This window comes from Pholcus phalangioides, unplaced genomic scaffold (genome assembly GCF_987345545.1).
Source record: "Pholcus phalangioides strain wild (caught in Gottingen) unplaced genomic scaffold, Ppha-v1.0 ptg000015l_1, whole genome shotgun sequence".
NCBI classification, from domain to species: domain Eukaryota; kingdom Metazoa; phylum Arthropoda; class Arachnida; order Araneae; family Pholcidae; genus Pholcus; species Pholcus phalangioides.
In genome coordinates, this window is record NW_028301608.1 from 39142456 (window position 1) to 39162912 (window position 20457).

General features: G+C 36.4%; 1 protein-coding gene across 6 annotated transcripts in view; it reads left to right on the top strand.

Moving 5' to 3' along the window:
* The first annotated feature begins 11873 nt into the window (after window positions 1–11873).
* Window positions 11874–20457, top strand: part of beta-Spec (spectrin beta chain) — a 50832-nt gene continuing 42248 nt past the window's right edge. For all 6 annotated transcript variants that reach the window (XM_089243510.1, XM_089243513.1, XM_089243511.1 and 3 more), the window contains exons 1-7: window positions 11874–12002; window positions 16745–16899; window positions 18053–18204; window positions 18563–18736; window positions 19039–19211; window positions 19578–19693; window positions 19938–20050. In XM_089243510.1, the coding sequence (XP_089099636.1) occupies window positions 16770–16899; window positions 18053–18204; window positions 18563–18736; window positions 19039–19211; window positions 19578–19693; window positions 19938–20050 (858 nt within the window). In that variant the 5' untranslated portion in view covers window positions 11874–12002; window positions 16745–16769. The remainder of the gene's footprint in view (window positions 12003–16744; window positions 16900–18052; window positions 18205–18562; window positions 18737–19038; window positions 19212–19577; window positions 19694–19937; window positions 20051–20457) is intronic.

Here is a 20457-nt window from a genome sequence, read left to right on the forward strand (position 1 = left end):
TCAATGAAAAAAGTAATTCCGGAATTAATAGAAATTCGGAATCAAAATGAGAGTTGATCGATGTTTCAGAGTTTGTAAAAGAAATTATTTTCCGGAAATTATAATGAAGATTGAGAGGTGTGTGCGCATCATCAGCCCTGACTGATCAACACCACCTATAGCAGAAAGCCTCCGCGCGAGAGTCGTGACGTCACTGAAGTCGCCCATTTCACCTATAGTCATTGAATATACTGCCAAAAAAAATAATGATTTCGCATACGTCGGACTGCTATATCCAATAGCTACAGGTGAAATGGACGACTTCAGTGACGTCAAAGCTTCGCGCGGAGGCTTTCCGCTATAGAAGGTGTTGGACTGATACAGCACCCTATGATGCCGCGACAAACAGTTTCGGAATTACCGCTGTGTGTGTATCAATATTTTTAAATTGGTATTTACCCGAGGATCGCTTGGTGGAACACGGATGGAACCAAGAACTACAGCGTTGAATCATAACAAAGCCGCGTACTAGCGGCATTTATACGACCCCCATAAAAAAAAATGTCAAATATCGTAAAATTTACGTAAGCAAATTTTTAGCCATTTTTGACCACCTCCCTTGTCAGAAAAATTTCGTCATCACCTCTGCCCCTCTGAATCCTAACGCATATTGGTGGGATCAGAGACGTACACGGGGGGGAGGTGGGCTCGCCCCCCCCCCCCCGCTATGTTATAATTTTAATGTTATTTGAAGGCTATGAACTCAAAATTTCTCTTTAATAAATTCATCGCGACCCACCCTCGAAGCCATATAATGATAAATTGCATAAAGGCCCGAGGACCAAATATGGCCCTGGGGGTTATCTGATGCGGCCTGCCCTCCTCAAACCTAATTTTGTAAAAATGGACTAAGCGGCACATTTACAGATCACTTAAGTGTCCCGTGGTACAATTGCAAAGCATTCAAGCGGCCCGTAGTACATTTTCAGATCACTTAACCCGGGACACAGAGATCCCTTGAATGACATATGACGTAGTTTTATAGCACTTAAGTGGCCCCCAGTGCGGTTCTACATCACTCAAGTTACCCGCGGCACATTCACAGATTATTTAAGTGATATTTAAGATTATTTATAAGGCATATAATTACGGATCACTTGAGTGATGCGTGGCACAGTTCCAGAGAACTTAAACGGCACGGACACATTTCCAGACCACTTGGATCCGTGAAACATTTAGAGATCACTGACGCTGTAGGGCACTTATCAATGGGGGGGAATGTTACTTCACGTGCCCACAAACTATCGAAAGGATTTTCTCGTTTTTGGCGCACCGAGTAAGATGTCATTAAAAATATTTCATATTTTCATAAAGGGGGGGTTGATGACGTAAGCATTATCCAACCCCCCCCCCCCCCTTGTCATCAAAAGTCAGCAAATCAGAAACCCCACCCCTCATCGATGCTGACGTAATACTTGAATGGCCCCTTAGTAATTAATCAAAAACTTTTTCAGTTAAAAAAATTCAGAAGAAATCGAAATTAATAAGAAATAATTTCAGAACAAATAAAAGTCTTCAATAAGTTTTTGTCCCTGTTAACTCGGGGCCCTATAAAGATGTCACTAAATGACGAGATGGTGTCCTGTGGGCTTCGTGGAAAGTTTCAATTCGGCTCACCGTGTCTGAAAGGTTGAAGACCTCTGACGTAAAAAGTAGATGGACGTAAAGAATCAAGAATTTTAATCACTGAGATCTCGCAAAATTTCCATGTTTATGTTACAGGAAAAATTTCTTTCGCTTGGCAGAGAGACAGGGCCGTCTTAAAAACACCATGGGCCCTTAGAGAAGAAATATAAAAACTTATATTTCTTCTCAATGCATGGGCCCCCGGGCCAGGTAATTTTTCTGAGTCCGTACCAGGCAAATTTAGGTGCATACGCCTCGAAAATTCCAACTATATCTCATTTTTGTGAGACCCCTTTTCTCTTTAGGGCCCTGGGCCCATGCGTTAAGACGGCACTGCAGAGAGAGAGAGAGGTACAAATCGATACGACATAATATTTGCGGGAGTCCATATTAAAAAATGTGGTAATTTCTTTATATTTCCCTCCATTAATATTTCTCAGATATGATGCTGTCACAGTTGAATTCCTCCCCCCCCCATCTATTTGTGTGTGTGTGTGTTACATTTTGATTTTCTTTATTTTAATTGAAGTAGTCAAACCTAGATTTCTCATTTCTTTCCGACACTCTCAATACCTAGTGAAATTAGCTAGTTCAAATGAAGCACTACAAAATTCTTGAGAAAGCTCAGTAAAAAAGGTTAAGAAAATTGTTTCCTAAAAATAATTTTACCGCATATTATATAAACAAACTTTGAACTTTCTCAGCTTTTAAAATCAAAAGAGATTTGCTATTCGTATCTTTCGTGACGCAGTGTGACCTTTTTCATTAACCTTTTCTTTATCTTATCTCTGCAACTTGAAAAGAGCAAAAGTGTCGTTTCATTTTGAAGATGTCTCGCTGTGAACACCCACGCTACACTCTACACAATTTACTAAATAAATAGTGATAAAAAATATCAATATTAGACGTGAGAATTTATTTTTTTCATTATAATTCTATGTCACAGTTAGGTCGTTAGATTTTACATAGTGAAACTTTACACACACACAATGTACATATTTATTCTTTATATACTGCATATGGACATAGAACATTAGCGTACTCTTTCTACAGTTGTACGTGTCCTCGGTAGTGGTAAGTATCCCCGCCTGTCACGCGGCAGGCCGGGGAGATGTTTTTTTCTCTACAGAGCAGTATGCTCCCAGTCGGATGCATGGCCCCAGGGCCGTTTTAAGAGTGCCATGGGCCCCGGGCCAAGTGATTTTTCTGTGGCCTTACCAGGAAAATTCTCGAAAATTTTAACCAGTTCCCATTTTTGTGAGGCCCCTCTTCTCTGGAGGCCCCCGTGCCGTGCCTGGGTGAGGCCATGCGTTAAGACGGCACTGCATGGCCCTCACATCCTGCAACAGGCCACCCTATGTTGGAATCTTTGGTGAGTACCATGCCAAATATTTTACGGGCCCTCTATATAGAATTTATAGTGTGAAAAAGATATATAAAAAATTGTCCCGGGCCCTCTGGGCTGGAGCCCTGTAAGCCCCAACCTTGGGGGGGGGGAGGCATGGTTGAATCTACAGTAGTACGTGTGCTATTTTGTAAGAGGACAAAAAAACGTCAATCGTGTATAGTAAAGTGAAATTTAATTTAATTTTTCGACTATAAAATGACGTGCTGGGATCTCAGCTTATGTTTCGGTACACCACACAGCAATGCAAAAAAAAAAAAAATGTAATCCACGTCCTTGCTTTTTCCGAGCTTGTCAGATGCCGCCTGAGTTGTCCGAGAGCAACGTTACCTACGGGTTGATGGTTTTAGTCCCTTCATTCATGGGCGGAGATACGGGGGGGGGGGGAGACATCATTGACCCCCCCCCCCTCCAGCGTCAAAGGAGGAGTCGACTGATCTAATGTATATGCATATACAGTGAAACCTCGACATAACGATACTCTGCCGACCGAAAACAAATATCGTTGTAGAGGGATTATGGCTATATCGAGAGACAGCATTCTAACATTAAAGTATAAGCATTTCTAAGCAAGACATGAAAAAATATCGTTTTAGATGGATTTATCGTTGCAGCGAGGTTTCACTGTATATGAATTGACATCATCATCATCACCCCCCCCCCCCAGACTTTCAAGTATATCTCCACCCATGTGTACCTAGAGAACAAATTAGTGGCGAACCGTTGTTCCTATACCGATATTGATGCAATATTCGCTGCTATATTTAAATTCGAAAAATCACTGAAAAGGTGGGGAAGAACAACATAATGAGCTTTTTCGTTAATTTATGCTGTTCTTTCCTACCTTCTCGGAGATTTTTCGAATTCAAATACCTTAGCGAATATTGAAATTTTTTATTTTTTTTAAATTTTAATAACTATACAACCACTTGCAATATGAATGACATATCTGAGGTATACACGTTATTGATGCTCTTCAAATTGTATGGGTCTAGAATTAATGGTTCGCCAGTAAGGGGTCACACATTAAAGTATTGCGTCAGCATCGATGGGGGGGGGGGATTTTAATGATGCTTACGTCATCAACCACCCTTTATAAAAATAATTCTTAATGGCATCTTACTCGGTGTGCCAGAAACGAGAAAACCTTTCCCTTGTTTGTGTAGGTACCTGAACCAACTCTCCATTAATAAGTCCTCTATAGAGCCACGTCAGTGATCTCCGCATATATGATGTTGCACGGATCCTTCAAGTGATCCGAAAATGTGTCCGAGCCACTCAAGTGTTCTAGAAATGTATCGAGGGCTGGTTAAGTGCTCTGAAACTGTGCCGCGCGTCACTCAAGTGATCCGTAATTATCCCACTGATCACTTAAGTAATCTGGGAATATACTGCTGGAAACTTCAGTGATGTAAGAACTGCACTGCGTTCTGCTTAAGTGCTTTAAAACTGTCCCAATTCACTTATCGTATCTCTAAATGTCCGCGGACAGCTTAAGTGTTCTGGAACTGTGCCGTGGGGTCGCTCAAATGATATATTTGCGTAATATTTGGTAAATGCGTCGCGGGCCTACTTGAGTGATCTGAAAATGTGTCGCCGGCCTACTTGAGTGATCTGAAAATGTGCTACGGGCCACTTAAATGCTCTAGAATTGTGCCACGGGTCACTTAAGTGATCTGTAAATGTTATGTAATGCTTATCTCTTCTTTATATCTGTAAATGCTTAGTTCATGACCATGACTTAAGTGATACAGAGCGCCAAATCAACTTAGTTTAGTTCATTTTTACAAAATTGGGATTGAGGTGGCGGGCCACATCACATGGGCCTGATGGGCATGGGTTTAGCACATATGGCTTAGAGGGTGGGTCGCAAGGAATTTCTTAAAAAGAAATTTTGAGTTCTTAGCCTTGAAATTGATTATAATAACATATAAAAGTATTTTCTTCCGAAAAAAAATTTTTTTTTGCATCAAAAAACATTTTTTGTTGATTCACCCCGCGTACGTGCAGTACGTCTCGGATCCCAATATGCGTAAGGTGGTGGGGGACAAAGCTGACGAAATTTTGTTGACAAGAGAGGGGGGTCAGATATGGTCCCCACAAGGGGTGGGCTGACAAGGCTCCAGCCCTGGGACCCGGGACGATTTTCACCATTTTTTTGGTTTTTTTTACGCTGTAAATTCCTCATAAATGGTGCCCGTGGAAGTCTCGTCGGAGGCTCCGAAAAAGATCCCAGCCTGAGGGCTCTGCTTCAGGATGTGGGGGCCATGGGGTCAGAGTTTTGCTGACTTTTGCTGAAAATTGGGGAAAAATGGCTAAAAATCTGCTCAAGTAATACTTGAGCGGGCCGTAATTTACGAACAAGGGACTTAAGGCATAACACTGCATATTCGCGACAAAACTAGGTGTTGGTTTTTTGGTTCGGTCTCGTCGTTTTCACTGTCATTCTCTTTAGAATTTTGTGCTTTACGCATTCGCGCCCGATTTTTGTAAGTCTGGTTGTATTTTGCCTACATTTATCGTGGCATAAAATCGGTAAATTGTCAAACTTTTTAAAACTCATAGCTTTATATCTTTTTTGAGTTTTCAAGATACAGACTTGGAACTCAAAATGAATTGTAACACACACATACACTAATCTTCAAAAAAAAAATTTGGTTTACTCGGATCGGACCATAGAAGTGAAACTTCTAGCTTGTCAAATCTAACAACTAACTTCTATATTCGCTGGTTTGTTGCTAGCTGAAAATGAGATAAAAATTTTTGATTCTCAATATCGCGTCATTAAAGGTTAAACGGGCGTTTGATGCCCTTGGAAATGTCACAAGCTCAAAGTTGCAAAATGATGCAAATCGAAGCATAATTTTTTCACGTCACTGATCTAGAACAAATTAATTGGGATCAAGAGGTATCGGAATTGATTGTGCTGTCTTTGTCCCATTCAACCATTTTCGAGATTTCGTTTTTCGGGATTTTCATGATTATACCGTTTTTTCTAGAAATTATCAGGTTGATAACCTGATATCTTATCAGGTTGGTTCAATAACAGAAAGAACAAAATTATTTATCAGTTGCAATTAATCATCAGTATATAATTATACAGCTGTAGGTGAATAATAACTAATGCTTTTCTTGCTCGAAAAAAAAATTGCACACTCATGAGAGTTAAATTTATCATTTGAACATTGATCATTTTTTTCGCAAGAAGATCAGTTTCTGTACGCAACGGCTAATTAAACGGGGACCAAAGCGGTTGAACAATACCTCTACTGTCACCCAGCTTTGACCGGGACCTACAGTTTATTGCCGAATCCGAATTGCAGCGTTCAATACTTTTGCCCACATACCGGAGGGGTGTAGGTTGGTGCGCTATCCCCTCAAGTTAAATTTGATTGATAAAATGCTCACAACATTACTTTTTTTCCTTGAAAAACTTCATGTCATAAATTCGGAAAAAAAAACAAAAAAATTGTGTTTGGTGTTACTCATAAAAAAAAAAATTTGAGTGTGATAAACGAAATCAAACGTCCGAAATATCCAAAAATAAATCTAAACCAAAACTTTTAAACACAACGATTTTTTCACATTTTATGTAAAAAAGTACTTGACTGTTTTTTTCCTTAAAATTTCTTAGAAATAATGGTGTTGAACATAAATGGCTCGGTTTCGATTTTTCTCCAAATAAAAAACAAACCGAAATGCCGCTTAGTGCTTTTGATTTGCAGTTCATAGTCGAATTCTCAACAGTTCGAAAAATGCAGGTTTAATTCAGTTTTTGGTGTTGCAACATTCATTGTTAGTCACCACAACAACAATTGACAAACGAAAAATATTTTTCATCTATTGCCAAACTACTGAAGTTTTTATTCTACTGTTAATAGGATCTTATTTCCTTAAATTCATTCCTTCTCACCAATCCAGTGTCGCGGAGTCGGGGTTGCTGTGGGTGCTCTAAGGCCCACGATAATTTGTAACAGGGTTCTCAAGCACCCAAGGAATTGATTGGGAAATCAAAAGTTTCCACAAAATGCTCAAAACGAGCACCCACATCTTTGGAATACTTCTGACTTCACTGCATCAATAAATGTTTCCGGAAAGCCTTTATACTGAGAAGATTTTATTCAAAAGTTAGTTTTTTTTAACATAAATTTCATTTGAAGAAAACGTAAAAACATGATTGTTTTTTTTTCTTCCGTAATCAACTGGAAAGGTTTATGCAACCGTCGATCATTTTATGAATATCCTTCTAGTGTTAAGAGGCGAACAATTTTTTTTAAAATAAATTAAGTACTTGAAAAATATTCTCAAGAATTGATAAGATAACATTCTATGATATGTGACTAAAAATTTCGTTATGTGTAGCTTCGTTGCAAGCCGAATTCACGATGGCGGGATTTTTGACAAAAAACATTAAGTAGGTGCAAGGCTGCAAGTAGGGAAAGGCAGGGGATCTGGTTCCCCGGGCACTGGACAAGGAAGGATGCCGAGTTACCTATTTCTCCGTTCAAAATAACGGGAGTGGGAGCGCCAAAATTGACACTGGTTCCGGGCGACAGAGTAAGTTTTTGAATCTAGTTGCGACATTGGGTTTGTATGTCTGTGGGTTCATTAAAAAAAAAAGCCTAATTCACTACAGCGGTATTTGGGAAAAAGACATGAAATAAGTTCATACAAGCAACAATTGTAATTGAAACAGTCAATGTGAAAAATACAAAACATTTGAGGGTTATCGCCAAAATTGTGGTAATTCGCCAGTCATGATACTTCCAAAACTTTTTACCGACATCAAAAATCACCCCCCTACCTATTAGCGAGAAATGAACTGTTAAACTCCTGGGAATGAAAGGCTAAAATTCAAACCTGTACAGCAAAAATCACAGCACAAATCTGAATCTCCAATCAGATCTAGGAGCTGCCGCGACTTTATGATGCGGCAGGTTTTCCGATTCTCAAAGTTAGAGCCGGTTTTTAACAGTCTTACAAGTTCTTTAACAATCCGTAGCACGCAGACTGTCCGGAATCGGAAAATCCTGATGTTCGTACCACAAACGCTGAATTCAAACTGTTTTCCGATTATCTAAGTCGGCGTAGATACGGATTGGTTAAAAAAACTTGGGATTGTTTTTTAACCAATTCGTAACGATGCCGACTTGCAGAATTGGAGACCAGCGTGTGCTATGTTCGTACCCTTACGCAGCATTTCAGAAGAAGTAGATATTTACAGGGATTATGCATTTAATTATGATTAAATATATGCAATTTTTCTTCATTGGCATTTCATATTGACTTAGCAGGATTAACGTGACGACGATGATGTTATGCCAAAAATTACCCTCCCATCACTGATACGGGAGGGGGGGGGAGAGTTGTCTTTAATGATCCCTGGTAGATCTTCAATGATTCCATAGTTAAGAATGAATTTGAGAAACAAGTTTCGTTAAAAGAACAAAAAAAAAACAGGGCATATTTATTAAAAAAGTCGGGACATCTCTCCAAAAAAAAGAGAAGCCGTAAAACAGGAGTTTTTTTATGGCCAGCCAATTGGGAAACCTCAAGTGCCTTTTTCGCATTAATTTAAAATGCATTGATTACTCCTGAAGGTTCAAGTCGTGTGCAATCTCTGGTTTTGGTTCTTTTTTGTTTTTTCCCAGCAGACAACTTTCTTTTATATTTCTGGTCTTTAAAATTCCAAACACTTACACCATTATTACTCCCTCTTTCTCTCTAATTATCATTATTCTACCACAAAATATTTCGGCTCCCTAAAACATTTAAAAAGTATTTATAATTATTTTGAAATACTCAACCTACGACGTCATCATCACAATACACAAACAATATTTTTGGTCATGACGTAATCTTTAAAATCATTATCTTAATCAATAGATTAGTTATTTACGTCGATGAAGTTGTTTCCTATTTCCATCTCGAATATAGATATTTCCTCTTCCGTATGAGAGCAGCGGAATACAATAATTTCCTATGTGAGATATATTTGTTTCCATCCGAATTATATATGGAAACTCTTTTATCTCTCTCCAATAAGTTCTCATTTCCTGCTTCATCTTAGGTGGGGTGTGGCAATTTCTTCTCTAGCAACCACCACCAGTGGGAAGAGTCTCACGACAGTAAGTAATTTATTCGGATACGCATGTGCGTGAGGTTGCTTTGAATGTTGGTTGGCATCTAGCGACTGTTGATTGGCGCCAACATTTTTGCTGGCGACTAGCAGATGTTCGACAATTGAAATACAGTTGCCGGTCTCTTATTAAAATAACTTTTATATCCTAACAATTTTGATTTAATTAAGCAGCTAATTTTTATAACCGGTGCCGGCGAATCAAATGCTGGATTTTCCAAAATATATAGGCCTATTTATTTCTGAAGAAAAAATTCAATCAAGTAAAAATATGATATTGATTCACTCGTGTTAATTAATAAGTAGTTTATGAAATTTTCTGAAATTCGGATTTTCCAACGACGTTTTTGCAGTTCCGTTTACGGTAGTCAATTGTCCATAAAGGCGATAGACCGAAATTGTGCTCAGTTGAGAAGTAAAAGACCCCTATTTTTTTGAGTTCTAAGTTTCTATTGTAACTTTTCCCATTTATTGTGCATTCAAAGAAATTGAAATATAAATAAAGGCTAGGATAGACGGGCGTGAAACGGGAGAGGGAAATAACTGCAGAGAGAGAAATGGTTCACAAGATAGACTTGGAAGTCTGGGGGGGGGGGCACGATCATTATTGCTAGGGGTATGATGATGATAATGTCAATTCATCTATACATATATTCATTAAATCAGTCAACTCCACCTTTGACACTGGGCACCCCCCCCCCCCGTATCTCCGCCCATGAAAAAAACGCAACTATGGTTCCATTTTTTGCGCGTTTTTCGTTAGGGTTTGGCATCCTGCTTTTTAGTCAAAATGGGATCGCGCTTCAAAAAGTTTGCGCACCGCTGCTTTAGACGCAGTCCTAATCACGCTCGATGAGGCGTGGTGTGCTCTGTCGGTAAACAGTCGTACCGCTTTTCCTATTGGTGAGTGAACGACTTAATTGTCGTGATGGGTGACTCACGTTGCATGCGGCGCAGAAAACCTGCTCCTAGGAAAACCCGGCGAATTGCGAGAGTCGTCATTGCAAAATAAAAGTGAAATCGTTCGTCTCTCGTGACTGCTTGCTATGAATAGAGAAAAAAAAAACTCTACGAAAGCCAGGTTCCCCCCCCCCCCCTAGGAGCAGGTTTTCTGCGTTGCATGTAACATGAATCCGCCCTATCGACACGCTATCCACTCACCAATAGGAAAACGGTACCACTGTTTTCCTACAGAGCTCAACGCGCCTCACGCCAGCGTTTTACGTAAGGCGTGATTGGCCGATTGCTTCTGATGCAGTCAAATGCGTCGTGCGCCGTACGTTTCGCCGATCTCTTCTTTTCACTTCTGTTGTTTTTTCCCCTTCCTTTCTGTCGATTGTACAAAATAACAAAAATACGTGGATATGCAGACGACAGAACAGATGATGCGCCACGCTAGGAAAACAAAAACGCGTACCGTGATAAAGCCGGGTTTTCCTTGGAGCAATTTTTTTGTGCCGCGCGTGCAATAGTCCAGCGTGACACGCCGTCCACTCACCAATAAGAAGAGAAGTATGACTGTTTTCCTACAGAGCGCAATACGCCTTACGACAGCGCATTTTGTCGGGTGTGATTGGCCAACTGCATCGGAAATGCGTCGTGCGTTTCACCGATCTTCTCTTCATTTTTGTTGTTTTCTTTCCCCTTGCCTTCAAACCAGAAACCATAGCATGCAGATGACAGAGTAGCTGATGCCAGGGCCATACACTGTATTGCCACCCTGATCTGATGCGCCACGCTAGGAAAACACAAACACGTAGCGTGATTATGTACCGTGTTTCTGCAGACGCGAAATACAAATACAAATACAACGCCACAACAGGCAAAATGCCCAACGAGGTGGCTGATAAAAAGATGCCCATAAAAATATGGTTGTCATATATTTCAAAAATACAGCAACCCAATTAAAAATGCAATTAACACAAATTATAAACAATATATACACATGATGAAATATTATACAACGCCCATAAAGAATACTTATGGTTGTCTTATTCTAAGAATGGATAGCTTCTCGATTTACCCCAACATGTTTATCGTATTTCTTTTTAAACGTGTCAATTGTGTTACAATTTACTACCTCCGGGGGTAAGCTATTCCATTTATTAACAACCCTATTAGAGAAAAATTCCCTGCGACACCATAACCTTGCATTGTCCCTCACCAATCGATACTGGTGTCCCCTTGTAAAAGCGGTTGATTGGCGGTGTACTAAAAGTTCATGGTCCATCCTATCCATTCCATTGAAAATTTTGAACACTTCGATCATATCTCCTCGACACCTGCGTTCATCCAATGTAAACATATGATGAAATGATCCAGTTCGGTTCATGCGGCGCAAAAAACCTATTCCCAGGAAAACCCGGCTTAAGTTACACATTTCTTCTGACGACGTGCAATGGTCCGATTCGGGTCACCCGGCGCAGAAAAACCCTGCTCAACCATCGAGTAATATAAGCTCGATGGGCTCAACCGAACATTTAGCGATAAGTTGCCATTTCATTTGAAGAAATTGCTTCTCCAATATCGCGCATGTGCATTCTGAAATGTGAGTTACTGTGGCGAGACTCTCACCACCAGTTCCGCGCGCGCGCGCTCTACGCCAAGGTCTGGGGTTGTAGCGCAGGTTTGCGATTTCATACATAGGGTTGCCAATTGGCCCCCCTCCTCCTCCTCCTCAGCGCGCATCATCATCGGGCTTTGGTTGTATGTATGTGTGTGTGTTGTTTGTCGTCTTCCCTTTAGTTTATCTCCTTTAGTTTCATGCGGTGTATTTATCATCATTAACGGAAGGTAATCATCTCTCTTGATTGTCTCTCTATTATTATTATCCGAATTAATTCGGAGTATAAGAATTTATTTATTAAGATGCTGTACCGATCCACTGTGGGAAAGGCCCCCCCGAGTTAGGCTTAGCGGCCATTTACTGATAGTGTCTAGTGGTTGGGTGGGGTCGAAAACCGGTGTCTTTTTAAAGGGATCTTTAAATGATTGTTTTGCGTATCGATTGTTTACGAGTTGTTTTCGTCGATTCTGTGATATGTTAAATTTGTGACGAGTTGTTTCTCTTATTATAATTATTAATTGATGAATTGACCAGTTTTTTTTTAATACCATGGCCTGGTCAAGTGGGTCAAATCGTTTCGGTTCATCCCATCTATATATTAGGTCAAGCGCTTCGTTATATTTTCAATTAGCTTTGAAATTTATTTTAATAATTCATAAATTGTCCACTTGCTTTGTTTTCTTCGGGTTAGACGCCTTTACCCGGCCGGGTATGAGCGTTAGACTTGATTATTGACGTTTCGCGTACAACGCCTTAAATTACATGTGTATTGGTTATACGTCCTCTTGAAATTTTATTGTTTGCTACAATATTGTTAAAATTGTTTTTTGAGAAAATGTTGTTGGGTGTGGGAGAATGTATGATGTTGAATGTGGGTGTTTTAAGTTGTTTGGAAGGTCAGAAATTTGTCAAGTCAATTTTAATGTCAAGTCTTAATGAATGATGCTTTTAGGCAACTTCCAGTTATTTAATGTGGATTGTGTATGGGTAGTTTTGATTGATATATTTTTTTCTATGGAATGTTAAACTTGTATAGTTTCTTACATTCTAAATGTTTATGAATTGATGTTTTTTTTCACCATGGCTTACTCAAGTCGGTCAAATCGTTTCTTCACCCCATTTATACATTTGGTCGAGCACTTTATTATAGTTGCAATGAGCTTTGAGATTTATTTTTAAGATTTATTTGTGTTGTATTTTTTTTTTCTTTGAGTTTGACACTTTAACCCGGCCCGGGTATGAGCATTAGACTTGATTATTCATGGTTCGAATACAACCCCTTAAATTACTACATGTGCATTGGTTAAACATCCTCTTGAACTTCTATCAATGCAGTGAAATCTTGCTGCAGTGATATTGGATGCAATGATAAATCTCTCGAACATTTTTTCACAAATTTTGTTTGGAATTTCCTATTGACTGTTTAACTCCTTGATACAACAATATCTTTCATTGCGATAAATCTCTCTATAACAATATTTTGAGGAGATTTTTGAAACCACTATAAAACAATATTTTTTATATTTTGCTTAAAAACCATTTTGAATATAATTTTAATTCACTTGTTTTCATTCTTCTGAAGGTGTTTTATTACATCAATATTTTACACAAAAGTGTCACCGCAAGGTCTACTTTCTGTGAAAGACAGAAAAGTGCAATGCAGTAAACTTCTTTGCAGGGGCAATGTATTTAAAGTAATTTTTATTAATAAACTAAGCAATTATAAATTTTTGCTGTGAATACACAAAATCACATTTTCTGGTGGTACAGTCAATTCCTGTTTTAATAAATACCATTGTAGTGAAACTCTTGTTTTAAAGAAAACATTTCTAATCCCCCAAGATAAGCGTAGGCCTACATAGGAACAATATAAAAATCTGGAATTCCTTTATAAAAAAAATTGTTACTATAAAGTGATTTCCCCAGTCTCTTGGAGCTCGTTATAATGGGATTTGACTATTAACAATGCAAATGTAAAAAATAGATGACAACAGCATAAATTTGATCACGCATAAGGATAATAGGCCTATTGTCTCTCAATATAGCGATTCCTCTATAAAATTATTGTTTTTTGGTCTGCGGAATATTATATCGAGGTTTCACTTTAATTACAACATTGTTAAAATTGTTTTGAGAAAATGTTATTGGACAAGAAAGAGGAGAATGTATGATATTAAATATGGGTGTGTTTAATTTTTAAGGGTGTGTTAAATTTTTTAAGTTTGAAAGTTCCAATTTTTTAAGTTTGAAAGTTCCAATTTTTTAATGCCATGTTTGAATACTGTATTCACTCATGTATAGGATGAAGTTTTCACTGAATTTTCACTGTTTCAAAAACATAAGTCATCCTGTATGTGTGAGTGAAGGATTCATTGTTTTCATTTCGACAGTTCACACTTCAGTTGTAGCTTACTGCTGGGGCAATCTAAACATGGGTCAAGGAGATTAAATGTTGCATTTCAAATGCAACTCTATAGATCGGAGTAGGGTGTTTTGCAGATTGAGAGCAAAGAAAAAAAAAAACAAGAGCATTGTAGCAAAGCTTCTTAGGGAGAGGTGGCGTGGACAAAAATGATAGCTTTAAGAAAATAAGGTTGTTTTCCTTAATATGAGTATTTTGTGTTATTGTCTGTGATTAAACAAAAAGGAGTTGCATAGATAAATCTGGTTATCCTTATTTCGCTCTATATGCAAGAACGTGCAATATACGAGTAAATATGTGAATGATACTTTTACAAATTAAACTTCCAATTATTTTATAGTTTTGCTATGATACCTAGGCTAAAAAAGATAATTTGTTCTAGAATTGTATTTCAATAGCCAAGGTTTAATTTCCCATTCGTTTCTATTAAAAAGGATTTAGTTTTTTCTAGGTTTACAATAATATCGTGATTTGGGTCACTTCCCTCCCATTTATGTCGTCTCATTCTAATAATTTTTTCTGCAATTTGATGCTTTTTGGGCAAAGCTTGAAGGCTTGTGATGTCAAATTCTAGAAGGGAAATGTTTCCTGAAAAGAGTTTCATCAGAAATTATGAATAGATGTAGCGTTGAATTGAATAGATCAGAAATTATGAATAGATAAAAAAAATCTGTAAATTTACTTCCCTTCTCCTAGGGAAGGAGGGGCATTACCATCGGGAAAATTGTACTGTCTTTTTCGACTAGTATTATGAATCTTGGAGATAATTATGTAAGTTGGGATATCATTATACTTCTTAAAATTTGAAGATAATTTTTATCAAATGCCGAGAAGTATTTAAAGAAAGATAAAGAAACATAGGGCTGAAATGAACAGCTTCACAATTGGATAAATTCAAATTACAGTGAGATGGAGGAGCTGTAGATTTATTTTGTACTATTTACACTGCCCATTCGGATTCGTAGCTATCTCTATGTGATGGTTCTCTATATGAGGTATAAGCTCATTTTTCTCTTATTTATGTAGATGGGGAAAAAAAAAGAAAAGCTCATAGAATATGTGTACAGTTCAGTTTGTGCAGTCTTTATTTGAAAGAACCATTTGTGCACTAAAAACATATTCTATTTTTTTACACATTTTCTGTTATCTTGATCTTTCATTTTGTAATTGACACTAGTTTTTACAAACCCATGCAGACTTGAATTAGTTTGTGTGTGAAATTGAAAGTTTTCAAATGGAAAAACATTTAAAGAAAAATCATAGTTCAGGACCATAGGACTAGTCATAAAAATATGCTGTTGATGAATTGAAAGTTCTTAAGATCAAGTGTTGACTGCACATAAAATGGCTCAAAAGCTTTCTGAAAGAAAAGAAGAAAAGTATAAGTATATGTATGTACAGCATTTTTGAAAAGTAATTCCAAGGTGGACATAAATTGATCTTGCTGAAATGAGTGATTGGATCTAATAATGATTGGAGATGTCATCTCGTAACTTGGCTGTTTTATGTTAGCATGTGTATCCATATCAACAAAAATTAGAAACAATATGAAACAAACAAGGGGAGGGGGCTTTGTAATATCTGCTGTGCTATTTCAAAAGGGATTAAACATTAGATTTATTTGCACCTTGCTGTTCAATTTCATTTATAGTTTGCTACATTCAATTCAATTAATTAAACAAGGAAATTTGAACTCGCACCTGAATTATGGTTTGATAAGAAGAGTTCGAAAATGTAATTTCTCACAGTTTATAGATTATTGTAAAGATTGAAATTATGGCACTGGCTGTATTTTTTTATAGATAAATATTTTAAATGACAAAAATTGTGGGGGTAAATATGCTCAAATGATAAAAAGAAATCAATACAACCGTGAAACTTGCAGTATAAAAAATAATAGTAGCAGTTGAAAAAGACTGTCATTAGAACAAGGCCAGTGACCACAAATTTTGATAGATGAGAAAAACATTTTTTTTCCCATCCCGCCGGAATACATTTCTTCCTGTTACTTTAAATTGACCTGATGGGTTCCATGGGGTTTGCCATTCATTTCAGGTCGTTAGAACATGGGGCGTGATGACTTCATCAAGCCAATTAGTAGTTTCATGTGTGTGGGAGACTTCCTGGTGGTGAAAAGGAAAATGTGCTTGATTAACTGTCCTCGACCAAACTGCTGCTGCCAATTTTTTTTTATTCCTCTTATTGTCTATTTAGTACAGAAGCCAGTTGAATGAACACTATCATTTGGTTTGCCCCCCCTTTTTTTTTGTCACTTGTTATGAAACATTTATTCAGTTTTCAAGGTTTTTTTTTAAAATTTTATTGTATAAATTTGGACATTAAAATAATGGAAATATATATATATTTGTTTGGGAAATGTGCGATATCTTGTGAATGTCAAAAATATAAATTTAAAATGAATGTAAATTTCATGTCAGAGATTAAGACACTTCATAAATGAATTTTTTTTTTATGAATGAGCTGTTATTTTAATCATTTTGATCATGTGGAATGTAATGTTTAATATTATTTTTTAATATTTTATAGGTGAAAGGGCTATAAAAAGGTCAACATGACAACAGATATTTCTGTTGCTGTCCGGTGGGACCAATCAAATCAGCAAGAAATAGAAGATTATGATTATGATGGAGGAAACAGTTCCTCTCGGTTGTTTGAGAGGTCAAGAATTAAAGCTCTTGCTGGTAAATACATTCTTTTCCCTGTGCATTTTCCAATGGTGTATACTTAGATTATGATTTTATAGTTATAATTGTAATGTATGCTTTTTTATGAATAAATTGCCAGAGGTATCCAGTCCGTGAGGACAATGAGCCGATATTGCCATATGGCAATGTGGCCTGGGTATCTTTCGGTTTGACGGTGTATCACAGAGCTTGACTAATTCCTGGTTGTCGAGGCGACTTAGAAAATTTTTGGTTTCAAGTTCCTGTTATGGTCATTAGATTTGAGCCCAAGTAGGACACAAAATTTTAACATTTATGTTAGCATTTCTACTATCGTAAAGGCTTGACCACAGAGTACCACAAGGGAAAAAAAAAATAATCCAAAGTGGACCCTATATTTCTTGAAATTAAAGATTGCTTCTCTAAGAAATTTTTGTCTGGTATCTGAAATTTTTTTTTTCGATTTTTATTTTTTTTGAGCTGTTATTGTTACTGACACAGGTTTGTGCGTTAATGGAAAAAGAATTTTAGACCATAGTTGCAGTTGAATCCTGATTAATAGAATTTCCTTGATTTAAGTTAGTGAATGAAAATGTCCTGTCTGATTTGTTAATCATTGTATAACTTATAACTGTATTCCTGTGCTATCCAAGTACAGTAGACTCTCACTAATCTGGTACATATCAGACCAGGGTGTGCCAGGTTACCAAAATCACTGGATTACTGAAAGTGAATTGAAAAAGCCCATTAAAATAATATAAACGTCTGTGGAGAAAGACATACAGCGGCACATTTTACTTGTCTATACTTGAAGAAAACTTGCCTAAAAAATATATTACTGAATAGGCCAGATTAAAGTGCATGGTCAGATTATCAAGATTTTACTGTATCTGAAGTTGATTTCACAAACTTTATTTTTTTCAAGTAAAAAATATTCAATCTTTAAAGTGAAATGTGATTTGTTACTGATGTGAGCAGTGAATAAGATAAAATGTTGAAATAAAATTAAAAGTGCATGTTTTAGTTATTTTCTTAAAATTCTGTTCAATGCTTACTGCACAAATATATTTTTTTTATTTTTTGTGGTGGTGAATAAATTTTGGGAAGTCTAAAATACTATTTAACATATTCAATATCAAATTATATGTATAATTTTTGTACCAAATTTCAGATGAGAGAGAAGCAGTTCAAAAGAAGACATTTTGCAAATGGGTGAATTCTCACTTGGTTCGTGCCAATTGTCGAATTACAGATCTATATACTGACCTGAGAGATGGCAAAATGCTCATTAAATTGCTGGAAATACTTTCAGGAGAAAGACTTGTAAGTTTAATATATTAAAATATGCTGATTAGTAAGAATTTAATTTTTTAAAACCTTTCGAAGTGATTTTTATTAAATTTTATTCCACATTGAAAACAATTCTTTAGTTATTTAATTTGTTTTTGAGAAACAAATATTAATTGATGCTTTATGTATAGATCAGATAATACGTGTTAAACAGTGAATAGATTGTTCTTTCAATAATGAATAGTTTATATATAAAAGTTGTAGAGTTCAAGTCATTCACTATAATGAAACGTTTTTTTAAATATCAGAACACTCTTGATTTTTTTTTCGTTTTTAGCTTTTATAAGCAACATTAAATCAGAAGTAATGAGGAAAAACTTTTTTCTTTCAGCCAAAACCCACAAAAGGTAAGATGAGAATTCACTGCCTGGAAAACGTGGACAAAGCATTACAGTTTCTGAAGGACCAAAGAGTGCATTTAGAAAATCTGGGTTCTCATGATATTGTTGATGGAAACCCTCGTTTGACTTTGGGTCTGATATGGACGATAATATTACGCTTCCAGGTAGAGTTGATGCTCTAGTTGTAACTGTCATAAATTTGTTACGACTATCTATTACATATGCCTATTAAAATTCAAAGGGGAAAAAAGCATTTCCCATAATTCAATTTCTTTAGGAATCTGTATTGAAATATCCCCCAAAATTACAGCTAATTTAACTGGATAATACTTGTCATAGCATTATCACGATATAATTTATGGATATTCCAGTGTTAACAATTTCTTATGTTAATTTTGCTTATTTAAAATGCCCAATATATACATGTCTCTGTATTTCAGTTGTAATTTTTTGTTTTTCCTACTAGATTCAAGACATCACTATTGAAGAAGTTGACAACCAAGAGACCAAATCTGCTAAGGATGCTCTCTTGCTATGGTGCCAGATGAAAACGGCAGGTTATCCCAATGTGAATATCAGAAATTTTACTACGAGTTGGAGGGATGGTCTCGCGTTCAATGCTATCATCCATAAACATAGGTAATTGTGTTAAATTGAATTTTTTTCATTAGTGGACCCATTTAAAAAAAATTGTAAGCACAGTATAAAATCATTAGTTTTGTTGATTTCCTATGCTGAAGCTTTTGTATCATAAAATGTAAATGTTTGCCTCCTATTTTTATTGTAATTGAAATATACCAATGAATAACAATTCAATATATAATGCTTTATTCAGTATTACGTGAAAAAAAATTTAATTCGTAACCTCACTTTCTTTTATAGAATCTTTAATGAAGAAAATAAAAATTTAATGTGATGTTTCTAAGTGGCTGAGAATTTTAACTTTTTTACACCATTAAGATTATCTCTAATATTTTACATTATTTAATATTTTACATTATGTAGGCCTGATCTTATTCAGTATGAGAAACTATCAAAGTCAAATGCCATTTATAACTTGAACAATGCCTTCAGTACTGCCGAGCAAAACTTGGGAATAATTAGACTTCTGGATGCAGAAGGTAAACCTTGTGTTTTATTTTCCAGTGAATATTGCTTGTAATATATGTAATGCATATACTTGTGATTTAATTATACTTTTGCACATTGAAATGCATCTGCAGTTAGTATAAGATTTATATTAATGAAACCTGAACTTGCATATTTATTGCTTGTAAATCAATTTTTGTAAATGAAAAGTTAACACAATTTATATCTGAATCAAAAGTTTGTGATCATAATTTTTTTTTCTCCCCCATGAAAAAGATGTTTGCGTTGAAAGCCCAGATGAGAAGTCCATCATCACTTATGTGGTGACATACTACCATTATTTCTCTAAGATGAAGCAAGAAACTGTTCAAGGAAGGAGAATTGGAAAGGTAAAATATTATATTGAGTATTGTCAAATGCAAACTAAAGTGATTTATCAAACATTAAGCTTTTAAACATTGTATGCTGATCAGTTATTGGGATAATCACTAATTGGTGATGAGAAAACCAACCAAGCCTTATGTAGGAGTGTTTTGACGATTAAAAAAAAGTTTTGCGCTTAAATTGCAAGCACGAATAAGAATGTCAGGCAACCATTGAAAGTGCTCTAAATCTTATCAATCCAAGAAAGTCAATGGCCATCCCAAACTGACCAGCGTCAATTGTGCTATAAGAAATGAGCTTTGTGGTGCATATTATTCAATATTTCTTTTTTCTTGCTCAATCTTTCAATGAATTAACTTGATATCGCTTACGCATATACTGTATTTATCTCTATTTTTTTGTCTAACATACA